Source organism: Orycteropus afer, unplaced genomic scaffold (assembly GCF_000298275.1).
Source record: "Orycteropus afer afer isolate SDZICR_OR568_19922 unplaced genomic scaffold, OryAfe1.0 scaffold00150, whole genome shotgun sequence".
In the NCBI taxonomy this organism is placed as follows: Eukaryota; Metazoa; Chordata; class Mammalia; order Tubulidentata; family Orycteropodidae; genus Orycteropus; species Orycteropus afer.
The window spans coordinates 7,223,233-7,236,801 of record NW_006921737.1 but is presented as its reverse complement, the minus strand read 5'-3'; the positions used below and the strand labels follow the sequence as shown (position 1 = coordinate 7,236,801).

The 13,569-nt window shown below is 39.9% G+C and overlaps 1 protein-coding gene across 1 annotated transcript in view; it reads left to right on the top strand.

Moving 5' to 3' along the window:
* AKAP13 (A-kinase anchoring protein 13) overlaps positions 1-13,569 on the top strand; it is a 313,928-nt gene that overhangs the window by 73,286 nt on the left and 227,073 nt on the right. Inside the window, exons 5-6 of the mRNA XM_042781685.1 lie at positions 6,740-6,938; positions 10,032-13,173. Of these exons, the coding sequence (XP_042637619.1) occupies positions 6,740-6,938; positions 10,032-13,173 (3,341 nt within the window). The remainder of the gene's footprint in view (positions 1-6,739; positions 6,939-10,031; positions 13,174-13,569) is intronic.

Below are 13,569 nucleotides of genomic sequence, written 5' to 3'. Positions count from 1 at the left end.
TTCCTATTTTGCTGAGAGTTTTGATCAAGAATGGGTGTTGGATTTTATCAGATGCCTTTTCTGCATCAATTGATATGATCATGTTGGTGGTTCTCCTTTGGTTTATTTACGTGGTGGATGAGCATTCCTAATTTATATTATAGACGCTGAACATTGATCCAACCAAAATTATAATATAATTATTATGAGGAGGAAAGGAAGGGTTTTGTTTTGTTATTGTTTTTGGGAAAACGGGCAGATACCTAGCTAAATACTCATTTTCTATGTTGGGAAGTCAATGTTTAATGCGTAAAACTGGGGGAAAATTTTAAAAAATTTATATTTACCTTCTTACCTACGTATAAGGTAGGTAAGAAGGTAAATACCAAAACACTGCAGAAGTTGAAATGGTTGCTTGTGGTGAGTGGAGTGAGGAGGAAGGTGGGACACTGCAGTTTAAAAGCCTTCTAGAATTATTTGTGCCTATATAACTAAATTTAAAAAAAAAAAAAAAAAGTTGTTTCAATCTTTCTCTATTCCTGCCTATTCCTCATTGAATTCATTTCACAAAAATATATTGCTCACTCTTTGTGTGGCTAGCCCTCTTGACAGGCATTTTGACTGTATGTTGATTGAATATGCATCCTTAACTTTCCGAATTCATCTGTAGGAGGTAAAAGAAGAGAAAGGCCTTAAGATAGTGTGGAGGTACCTACCACTCCATGCATTGGACATAGACTCTAGAGTCAATGTGATAAAGAAGACCTAAATCTACTTTGTTTCCAAACCAAACCACTGCCATCGAGTCAGTTCCAACTCATAGTTACCCTAGGACAGAGTAGAACTGCCCCATAGGGTTTCCAAGGCTGTAAATCTTTATGGAAGCAGACTGACTCATCTTCCTCCCACAGAGTAGTTGGTGAGTTCAAACAGCTAACCTTTTTGGCCACTACACCACCAGAGCTCCTTTCCTCAGTGTCAGTTCCTGCAGTCTTCTTGTCTATGCATGTCTTATTCGGCCTTGTGATTCGATTTTCGAAAAATGTGTAGTTTTTACAAAAGATGGCCCATAAATGTTAGTCCAGGTTTTTATTCATTATTCTGCCAGAAGAATAGTGATCAAGGGAAATTCTTCGTACACCCTTATTTTTGTATTATGTGCAGACTTTAGATGTTAAACCCTTAGTAAATTGCAACTCCAGTAGACAGAGGCAAATGAGATATGACCTCACAGGCAAGGAGCTTATATTCTGGTGGGAAGGGTAATACACTTATATAGGTAACTATTAAATAGCCCAAACAAGTTTAAAACAAAAACCTCCAACGGTGTGAGGTAAAAAGGACCTTGTATGTTCAGAAGAGAGAAAAGATCTATATCTGTAGAGAGAAGAATGGAAAAAGAAATCAGGAACCAGGATGTGAAAAATGGGTGGTTTTAGAATAGACTGGCCTCCCTGAATTATGAAATGTGCATATGTAAAATAGGGCAGCAGGAGGTTAAATATGACTGGAAAACAATGCCAGTGCCTCAGTGTGGGAAACCTGGATGGCCAGCCAGAAGAGTAGTAGCATGGCATATGAAGGAAATGGTGTATACTGGAAAGAAATTAGTTCTGACTCTGCTTTTTCGCTGAGTTGTCTTGGTCATGAAGTTCTGTGTCTTTGCTCTATATGTACAAATTAGAGAGAAAATGCTTCCTAGAATGTTTAACATTAAAAGAGGAATACTGGGTGATACATTCAGTGCCTGATTCATACGGTCAGTACTTCATCCCCCCATCCAAAAAGAATAACAAAAATTGTTTTGCACAGGAAACTTATGAGCAAAAACGTGACATTACTGGTGCTTTGAGTGGATTTGTAGGGTTGTAGAGGTTCTAGAGCAGGCTGGCCTATAGCAAGAGTGGCTGCAGGAGTTCAGATAATTGAATGAAGGTCTGAGCTAGAGCAGTGCCTATAACAATTGAAATAAGGGACTGAATAGAAGCATTGCAAACATAAAAATCAACAGAATGTCCAAAATAAGGGAGGTGGTGTTACTAAGGGTAACAATGGTTTCAGTAATGGAAATAAGTTTACAGGTGCTGCTGTTTTTGATAATAGGGAATACATGCAATTGAGTTTTGAAATTTTGGAGTGCCTACTGGATATCCTAGTAGAGACATTCATCAAGTATTGAAAGTGTAGAGGTGAAATTCAGAGAGATAATTAAGCTAGAGGGAGATATGGGAGGTGCTTTGGGACTGTGGGCCTGAATGAAAGAAGACTGGGTACAGAGAGTTGACCTGTTCTTGTCTAAGATATGAGAAGAAGAAGAAAGAGCCAGAGAAATCAGTGGATGTATAGAATGGTTCTTTATGGATATGAAATGAAAATAAAGTTCAAGAGAAGATTAGGTTAATAATTTTAAATTTTGCAGAACTCAAGGAAGGTCATTGGATTTTGGGATTCCCTTGTCAATTGTTAAAGGAGCTCTGGTGGGACAGTGGTTAAGGCATTTAACTGCTAACTAGAAGGTTAGCGGTTCAAAGTTACTAGCAGCCGCTTCACAGGAGAAAATTGAGGCAGTCTGCTTCCATAAAGATTTACAGCCTCGGAAAGCCGCTGGGGGCAGTTCTACTCTACTATAGGGTTGCTGAGTCAGAATCGATGGCAGGGGTTTGGTTTGGTTTGTCATTTGTGAGACAGTTAAGTTTTTAGAGCAGTGAGAGTGACTAGAAGCCAGATTGCAAAGATTCAAGTTTTTAAGCAGATGTCAAGGTGTGCTAGAGATGGTGACTGCTTGAAGGAAAGAATGAGAGGAAGTTTGGAGCTGATAATTCTCTGCCTTAGGGGCAGTCCTGTGCATCATAGGAGGTTTAGCTACATTCCTGCCTGTCTCCCCACCAGATGCCTGTTCCACCACCACCCCAACTGTGACAACCAAACATGTTTGCGGACATTGTCAAATACCCCCTAGGGCAACATTCCTTGGATTGAGAACTGCTGGTTTGCAGGGTTGAATAAGGATTGCTTGCTGCTGCTGCTTCTACCCACTGCCAGTAATCCCTTTTACTGCCACGCTGTTCTGTCTGATACTGATGTGTTAAGCATCCTTGTAGGTAGGTGGGAAAGGAGTTAGTCCAGAAGTTGGTAGAACACCACAGGCCACCAGAGGATTAGTGAGACAGGTACATGAAGAGAGTAGGAGAAAACAAGAGCAAAACCACTGTTACAAGAGGCATCCTTGAAGTTAGGATGAATAGAGAATTTTTTTTTAAGTAAATGAAGATTATTTTAGCTCACATTAGAGCTTCTTACTAAGAAGGGAGCAAAGGACATCAGAGAATGAAGTAGACAAGGCTAATATGGGGGGTTTATGAAAATTATAGAAAATTTAAATAACCCCTGTGGGGATTGATTAACATACAGGAAAGTAAAAGCAGTACTGAGCAGTAAAAGTATCTGACCTTCCTGACGCTGTTTTTTGTTTGTGCATTTTGCTGTCTAGATTTACCTACTAATCCACATTATAATCCATTTTACTTTGCTTTTTCCTCATCATGGTCTGTTCCATATTTTTAATGCTACATAATAGTCTGTAGATATTTTTTTTTCCTTTAATTTACTAAACAACCCTCCAGCTATTGATTGTTTTATTCATTGTTTTAACTGTTCCCAGTTCTTGATGCTGTTTTAAGTTGTAGCAGACATTCTTATGCTTAGAGCTTTGCTGAACTTTTTTAGTGACCCAGGAAGGATTTTATGTAGTACTTAACCCACTAGCCACTCCTCGTAAGGAAGGTTGGGCATTCTACTTCCGTAGTGATACCACCTTGGAAACCCAAGGAGGGGTCGCTATGAGTCGGGTCCAACTCATAACAAAATACACTAACAACAACAAAGTAAGAAACCTATTTGCTTAATTGTCACCTTCTCGGTGAGGTATTCTCTGAAATATCACATTTAAAATTGCAACCTTCATCTCTATTTTTCTTCATAGCACTTCCAAAATACATACTAGCTGTTTGACTGTTTTGGTTTGTACACCAGTACCTTGAATAGTGCCTGGCACATAAATTCTTGTTGGATGATGGAGGGCTTTTCCAATATCTTTGAGCAAGATAGATTTGGAATAGTGTCAGTAGGAACAGATATTTGTGGAAGCCAGTGGGAGAATAATTGCATTGACTGCTCTTTGGAATCTTGGGGCTAGGAAACAAGATAAATCCATCAGGACCAATGAATTAATTAGAAGATTGGAGGTTTAGCACCAGAGATATCAACAGAAGCATATTCTTCTGGAAAAAAGAGCATGAGGAAGGCATAAGGTAAATAAGTTGTGGTAGGGAAGGGAATTACCCAGAGTTTAGATACTGAAAATGAAACCCTTTGGGAATTAATAGTAGCAAGGTTGATAGACCACTCCGTTTTTCTGGAAATGGACTGTGTCACTGTGTTATCTAATGCAGAGCCCCTTTCATGGCAAACAGTCCCTTCTAAGTTTGTTATCTTTGATTCATACTGAATGTATATGTCAAGTTTTGTTTTCAATGTTTTTGTTGTTGTTAAGACTAGCTGTAACAATCACAGTAATCAGAGAGTGAATAATGTCTGTCAGACAATTAGTTAAGCAGAGTTAGTGACAGTGTCAACCCAAGCTGAAAGTTGAACTTACCGAAAAGTTCCCTAATTGAGTGTAGTTGATGGAGTTCTTAACTGAATCATTCATTCAAGTATCTATCTTGCAGTCACTTTACTCAGAGTAGAGCAGCTTGGTAAATATATGAAACATTTAACATAGCATAAGTTAAGTTTATTTTATGCAACTCTTGTGGGGCTGCTCTTGAGTATAGAAATTAACAGTAGTTTTGTGTTATGGCAGCCTTAGTTGTTACTCTGAACTAGTGTGTGATTCTTCTATTGGTTATAGGTTTACCACTGTAACGTATTTTTAGCTTTAAAATTCCAGTTTTTCTCAGGTGAATTGTTAATAACAAACAGTTGTGACTTTCTAGACAAAAACTCTGGAGAGAGAGTTAAAGTGATTATTTCTCACATTTGCCAGTGGATGTGTATTATTTATACTTTGTTGCTGTTGTTATGTGCTGTTGAGTCAGACCTGACTCACAGCAACCCCTCCTTGGGTTTCCAAGGCAGTATTACTATGGAAGTATATTACCCAACCTTCCTTCCAAGGAGTGGCTGGTGAGTTTGAACCACCAGCCTCCTGGTTATCAGTCAAGTGCCTTAGGCACTGTGCTATCAGAGCTCCCATTTATTCTTTAGTTTCTTTAATTTCAAACCATGATAATGATCTGAAACATAACCTTCTTTGAGAATCTCTGAGATACTTTACCATTCAACTCATTGCTTAGTAATTATAAATATGAGGGTTTCCAAGGATATTAATGTTATAAGGAAAGCAATAATAAAGGAATACTCAAGATGAGGAAATGGTTGATAGAAAGCATAATCTATTATTCTGCTACTGTATTTGATTCTTCAGATGCATTTTTTTCTAATTCTGCAAAATAGTACTTCTCAAAATAGTAGCCCTATTCACAGGTTATAAAATTAAGGCTCAGAGCAGTTAAGAAACTTGTGTAACATCACATAGTTAGGAAATAAAGTGCTAAGATTTGAACCCAGATCTCTTCAACTGTATATTTCACCATCTACCAAACTAACAAGAAAGGACAGTCATGCCGAGGGTTAGAACTTCAGAAGTTTATCAGCATAGCTCCTGAAGAGGCTAACCACTTGAAAGCTATGCCAAAGTATAGTGAAGTACATGAGATTGTGCAGGGTGCCATTATGTACCTCATCCCTATTTATCTTAAACTTCAAAATTCTTTCATCTTCTGTGAACAATTCAATATAGATTGTATATTGTGTTATAGCAGGTGCTAAGGGCATAAGTAAGCCTTCTAGAAGTAATGGTGGAACAGAAGTTGCTGTGGTCTTTAAAGAAGAATCCACACTTTATCCAAATTAATTAGCTTCTAATGAGGAGAAGTCATTAGAAAGAGAACCGCATAAAGGAGATTTCATGTTTTCAGTCCTATCCCAGGAATGCCTGTTACATACGTATATCTTCATAACCTTTATGTGTTTATAATACATGTTTTTAATCATAGGAGCTGAGGAAAGGTATTTGTTTATTTAAAAAAAAAGATTTTTTTTAACTTGAAGTTCTTGGTACTGAGTGCTTTATTCAAAATAGGATTTGATGATTATATTGACACATTTTAAATAGTATGGCATTTGTATTCATTTTTCTGTGAAGTTGACTTTGGAAATTTTGAGAGTACTTCTTCCGCGTACTAAAGTTGGAGGAAGATACTTGCATGGGCTAGAGTGACTGGTTCTTCCCTTTTCAATATAATTCACTACAGTTACCACATGGTGTAACTTATTTTAAGAGAATCTCCTACTAAGCCTTGTTTCTGTTGAAAACCAGGCTAAAACCATCCTCCTTGCACATCCTCATTATTTGCTGTTAGCATAGTATTAACTATTTTAAGATCCTAGGTTTCTCTGAATCTTGGTTAAAAGAACTTTTGTGGGGAGGGCTCCTGCAGTTTTCATTTACCTCTTCATGACCTTTTATGAGTAAATTACATGCCTGAAGAAATGGGGTACTACACAGGCCAAATTTCTGCTGCAGAGCCTCTTTTTTGAGAGCAATCAGGATAGAACTGTTACATAAGACATAAAGGACTAAGCCTGTGCCTGGAAGGCAGAATGTATATATTCACCAGATTTTTTTTGCTTGCAGGGAGAATGCTGGAGAACCAGACTCCTGGAGCACTTTGTCCTATGAAATACCCTATGAAGACTGTTCTGTGAGGCATCATCGAGAATTGGACATCTATACATTAACCTCTGAATCTCAATCACATCATGAACCCCCATTTCCTGGAGATAGTTGTACTGGACATATTTTTAAACTTAGGAACATCCAAGAGCAGTTAATGGTAAGGAAGAAAGTTTCTCATTTCAGGCTTTTGTGAGGTTCACCTCTTCTTTTCCCCCATAAAAACAAAACAAAATAAACAAACCCATAGCAACCCCCATTGGGTTTCTGAGGCTATAAATCTTTATGGAAGTAGATCGCCCCATCTTCCTTCCATGGAGCATTTGAACCACTGACCTTCTGCTTAGCAGCCAAATGCCTTATACACCACCAGAGCTCCTTCTTTTCCCCCATCCAAAAACCAAACTCACTGCTGTCAAGTTGATTGGACTCATCACAACGCCTCCTTGGGTTTCCCAGGTGGTATTTCTACAGAAGTAGATTGCCTAGTCTTCTTTTTGAGGAGTGGCTCGTGGATTTGAACCACCAGCCTTCTGGTTAGCAGTCAGATGCCTTAGGCACTACACCACCATGGACCTTGCTAAATTAGTATGTAAAAATGCTTCCCCCAAAACTGAAATCTGCAAAGCAGTAATCACAGTATTAGGTGTTACCACTTACAGATACAGAATAAGCATTAGAGTTATAGCAATAGGGAGACTAGAGAATTTTTTGTTGGGTTTTTGTCAGATTTTTTTTAATAATGAGAGCTATACACACACCCACATGTTAAAGATACAGAAACACACAGCAACTGGAGCTAAATTTTCCTGGCATAAAAGGAAATTTGTCTGTGTTTGGTTTAACTTTATGAAATTAAGTGAGCAAAATAATTTCTGAGATTGTTGCTAACAAACAAAAATCAAGTTTACCCAGGAATAAAGCCTTTTCACAAGTATTTCAGTGAGTAATGGTAGTGTAACTATATTTAAATTGATAGTTATATGGAAAAAATGTCACTAAAAAACAATAAAGGTTTTATAACCCACTCAAGCCTTGAAGATAAAGTTGCTGCCAGACATAAAAACATTACAGACTCCCCTAGTAGCATTTATTATGGATAATATAAACGTCACATTGGTACATCTCTCTTGACCATGACATCTGAAAAGCTAAGTTTAAATAATTTTTTCACCCAATTTAGTTTAGAGCAGATTTGATTTGGAAACAGCTTGACAATAATTTCATTAAAGGTTATCTAGGGTCAGCTCAGTGCCAGAGGCTTCTTTGGGAGTAGGCATTTTTGAAACAAGCAGGCCAAGAGGCTTCATAGCAGGATTGTGTGGTATGACTGCCTCTGCCTTTCAGAATCATGCTTGTCAGAACAGGTGTCATTTGTCATTTTGTTTTCCTGTGAATGTACTGCCAGGAATTCAGAATGTCCTTCACAGCTCTTCTTGCTAGGTAGATGATAGTCTATTTGACTATGGGAATGGTTAACAGGAAGGCCTGAGAAATTAAAAATGTGGAAGGATGCATGTGTTAGGTACTTTCTAAATTCTTTTAGCCACATCTCTTGTTTCGCAGGTCACTGTTCCATAATGTTCATTCTTCATTAGATTTAATGACCTGCTTTCATAGCTTTAAGAAGATAATCACATTCTCAGAAACAGAATCAAGCTACTTTTGAATACGCTAAGGGGTAGTGCCTAAGGCATTTGGCTGCTAACCAGATGGCTGGCAGTTCAAACCTACTAGCCACTCCTCAGAAGGAAGACTTGGGCAATCTACTTCCATAGAGATACTGCCTTGGAATCCCAAGGAGGGGTCGCTATGAGTCGAGTTTGACTTGACAGCAGTAAGTTTGGGTTTTTTTTTTTGGAAGGGGTATAACACTGAAGCTTTTAGTGAAAATCCATTTTTCTTGTACTCACTTATAGAAGGACTTTAGCACATTTCACATTTACCTGGGTAAACTTTTATAATAGAGTAAGTAAACAGGAACATTTTACTTGAAGGAGTGCTTTATAAGAGGTCAGTAAATTTACTTTATAAGAGGTGAGTAAATGAATGAGAGGATGGAGGAGAGTAGATCATGCTTGGGATTATTGCAGTAGATCAGATAGTGAATGAAGAACAGACCACTTGTTTTTAAAGTGCTGAGCACATAATATTTTTAAGAATACTAAAATTTTTATAATGAAGGCAAACTCACCCTAATAAATCAATTGTGCTCTTTTTACTCCATTTCTTCTTAGGGCTTATTTTCATGCATATGTGATTTATCTTAGAGTTGCAAAAAGTATTTTTAAGATGACGTGGAATATGCTCAGGCCACAGTCCCCTGTGAAAATAATTAGGATGTAGGATTATTAATGTTATATGTTGTCATTTATTTAATATTCATTGTTGAATAACAGAGTAGTTGCTTTCATTAAAAAAAAAAAAGACAATCTACCATGCCACTATTCTTGAAATTAATAACCCATAACTAAAATTGTTAAGCTAGATTGGGTGGTGCATATTGTTAGGATTAAAGCACAAGGTGTAATTCCTCAGTGAATATTTAGAGTACAGGAGCATCTGGCTGCACATTAAGATTGAAGACTTAATTGAAGACCACATTGGTTAGGATTTGTTTTTACTTGCAGATATGAGGCAGGATGGAAACAGCAGCCTCTGTCCCTCTAAAGACCCTATACAAAGTATCTGTACTAGCTGCTCATTTGAGGATACTCATCTGTGCTTTTTTAAAAATAAGATTTTTGTAGTAGCTTGAATGATTGGGTGGGAACTTTGGGCAGTGAGTTTATATTAATGGGGGAAGAGTAACTCAGGGAAGGTGAGAATGGTTGCACAACTCAAAGAGTATAATCAGTGTCACTAAATTGTGCATGTAAAAACTGTTGAATGACTGTGTGTTCTGCTGTGTATATTCTCAACAACAAAAATTAAGATAAATTGCTAGAAAAAATGAAGCTGTTGAGGCTCAGTTTTAATCTACTCTACAAAATAAGTTTAGTATATAGGAAATAATCATCATGTGTATTCTCTGCCATTTTTAACACCCCAGGAGATGTGCAGGTGTAAGATAAGAAAATTATATCAGGAACAAGAGAAAATTGACTTTTATTTGTTTAGACCAATTCTATCATATGACCTTCGAAGAGCCAAAATAGCATTGAGTTCTTTCTAACCAGCTCATTGCTTGTAACTGTTGGTGACATTTTTTCCCATGGACAATTTTTTAAAACTATGTTTTATTTCTTCCTAGAAAACAAACCTCAAGCAGATGGACAGTCTTATGCCCTTAATGGTTACAGCACGGGATCCTTCAAGTCTTCCCAGTGCCCCAGACATAGTAGACAGCCAGTCTCTTCACAGTGTATTAGAGCGCATGGATAGCCAGCACCTTCCTTCCCCTCCTAAATTTACAGGTAGCACTCCATGCTGCCAGGGGAGCCCTGCCAAAGGGCAGATTGATTTGTTAAGTGTAGTTAAGGAAGAGAACACAGACTGTTCCTGTAAGGAAAAAAATAAAGGCGTGGAGAGAAAAGGGGAAGAGGTGGAGCCAGCACCCATTGTGGACTCTGGAACTGTGTCTGATCCAGACAGCTGCCTTCAGAGTATGCCTGAATGTGGAAAAAAGGGCATGGAAGCCTCTCCCTCCTGTGGAAACAGAAATGAAGAAACTGGAGCAAAACCTTCTGGAATGACTGCAGACCAAGAGTCATTGAGCAATGGAGACAATGTCTTACAAGAAGACCTGGTCACAGAGCCAGGCACAGCCCAGCATTTCTCTGGAGGTGAACTGGCCATCCGTGCAACAGATGTTAATGTCCCAGAGTCTGCAGAGGAAATGGGACATGTTCTCATGAACTCAGATACCACCTTCCAGACGAATGTGCTTGAAGTACGGGAAAGTACGAAGGAAAGAACTAAAAACATTAATATCAGCACAATTGGAGCCTCTGATGTAAAAGTCACAAGTAAGCCTGTGGATCAAACCAGTGTTCTAAACTGTGTCTCTGCTGTCAGTTTCCTGGATGATGATAAACCTGCTGCGTCTTTACTTGGATTTAGTAATGGAGAAACCTCCATTGGAAATATTGCAGAAACAGAAACTTCAAGGAGAAAGTATGAAGAGAGTACTGATGCTTTAGTAGACCAGAACTCTCTGGTAATTCCAGCTGCTCCAAAAGACAAGCTATTAGATGAATCAGAACCTGATAATCCCTTAGCAAGCAACTGTGAGGCAGTATCACCCTCTGATTTAACTTTTCCCGGGCCAGAAAAAGAAAACCAGAAATCAGAAACTAATTCATCTCATGTTCAAAGACAGGGAAACAAGTCACCCGTCGGTCCGACAATTGGAGATGATAAGCTTTATGCTGAGCTTTCATGTCAACAGAACACGGTGACTTTTAATGGTGAATTGGCAAAACATTATGATGACATAGTTGCCTGGCCTGAACACAACATAACAGGGCAGACTGTCACACAAGGTCCACCTCCTGCGGTCTTCTCTGAAGACCCACAGGCTAACACAGTCATCTCTGATCGTGTACAAAATCCCCAGGAACATGTGGATCATTGTCCTCCCGAAGTTAGAGACATAGAGTGCCAAGGAGAAGATTTGAATCTAGATACACCTTTAACAAATATGCATGATGTGGCTTTGCATCCACATGCAGTTGTCCCCAAAGCTGAGAAAGAACTGGTGCCAGACCAGGCAGTGACATCAGACAGCACTTTCTCTCTTGCAGCCAGGCCAGGCAATGAATCAGTAACCAAAGGTGACGCACTTTCTCTTGTCCCCTCCCAGAAAGAAAAAGGAACAGCAACTTCTGAACTACATCAGTGTACAGACTGTAGAGATGATCCAGGTGGAGATTTGTGTGATCCCAATAAGCAGCCACTAGAAGACAGTGCAGCTGGCCTGTCTGCTACAGATCTCCAGCCCGGCATGGGAAATACCAGTCCCGTGGGACTTGGTGGGCAGCATGAAGATCCCTGCCCCTCAGCACCTCCAGAAGTTCTGAGCATCAGGGGACTGGGCACTGATTCTTCCCTACTAAATGTGAGTAAGGCTACTTTGGCCGCTGATTCAGTTTTGACTGAAGAAGGAAAAAATCTGATGGTTTCAGAAAGCTCTGCAGCTCAGAAACAAGATGATAAGGACAAAGCAGTGATTTGCCCCTTCATCAAGGAAGATACTCTTTCTTCAAGAACATTACAGGAAAAGCAGAGAGCACTACCTTCTGGACAGGAAGAACTGAGATTCCATGAAGAACCTACTTTAGCTGCCTGTGCTGAGGGCAGTGCACTTCAACACAGTAATTCACTGGGCACACCCTCTGCCTTTCTTAATGCAGAAACTAAACATAACAAGGAAGTAGCCCCACAAGGCTCACTGCTGACTGAAGGTGGAGCTGCACAGAACTTGGTGCCACCACAAGCAAGTCTGACTATAGATTCGAGACAGGAAGCCTTGGGTCCAGAGCAGAGCAGCCCACCTCGGTTACCTGATGCATCTGAAGCTCCTAATTACAAACAGTCTTTTGCTCAGGATGCTGGAGTAAAGGACGCGCAATCCCAGGGAGAAACTACTGCTTGTGAGGTGAGTGGAAATGGGTCATTGGATGATGCAGTGGCTAGTGCTCAAGAAGGTATTATTGAGACCAGAAGAAAGGATATAGCACGTGGCACCCAAGACATCCCTGCTTCAGAAGTCTTGTTGAGCCAGGAGAAGAATATGATCCTGGGTTTGCCAGGAGTTTTGCCAGACAAAGGTATGACCAACCTACAGGCAGCTACAACCCCAGGAGTGCTACCTCTTGACTGGGAGAAAGTGAAGCTGGAGGGAGTGGATCAGAGCTGTACGGTGGGCAACTCCAAGGAAGCACAAGTTGTTGATGAAGCAAATCATGATCTGCTGCAGCCGATTGCCAAGGAGCTCCCTGCAGACACAGGGCTCTCAACCACTGAAAACAAGGCCACACTTGGTATGAAGGAAGTCACACAGGCCACAGCCCTGTGCAAGGAAATGAGTGTTCCCACTCTGTCCAGCATTGTGTCTGCCAAAACTGTGGCTCTGCCTAAGGGAGCAGACTTGATAGAGGATGCTGCAAGTCGAATAGTGAATGCTGTCATAGAACACGTCAAGGCCTCAGGAGCACTGATTACTGATGGGGAAGTCAGTCACGGACCACTGTCCAGTCCTTCTGAGTCAGGCCCTATGGGTGAACAGCTAAAGAATGTGTCTACTGAGAAAGTGAATATTTTCGTGCCGGGGAAGACCCCACCACTGGTCAATAGTCATGGAGAAGCCACTGACAACGTTACAATGTGTTTTGCTGCAAAGGAGGAGCCAGAGAATATTATTCTGCCTGTCCAAGGACCAGAATCGGCAACAGGTAAGCAAAACAGAATACAGAATTTACAAGTTGAGAAACAAATTTCTTTTAAGAGTCTCTGTGATGTGATGGAAATCATATGTTGTTGTTTTTGTTGTTGCTTTGTGCCATTAGGTTGGACCCTACTCTTAGAGACCCCTCCTTGGGTTTCCGAGGCAGTATCACTACAGAAGTAGGTTGCCCAACCTTCCTTCTGAGGAGTGGCTAGTGGGTTTGAACCACCAGCTGTCTGGTTAGCAGACAAGTGCCTTAGGCACTATGCTACTTTTATTTAGAGGTAGTGTGCTCACTTGGTAGATTACCAAGTTAATAGTCACCATCATCAGAAGAGGCACATCATCTCTGATGGTTGGGTAGATTTTGCTTCCTGTATTACAGATTCCCCCTGGCTTGATA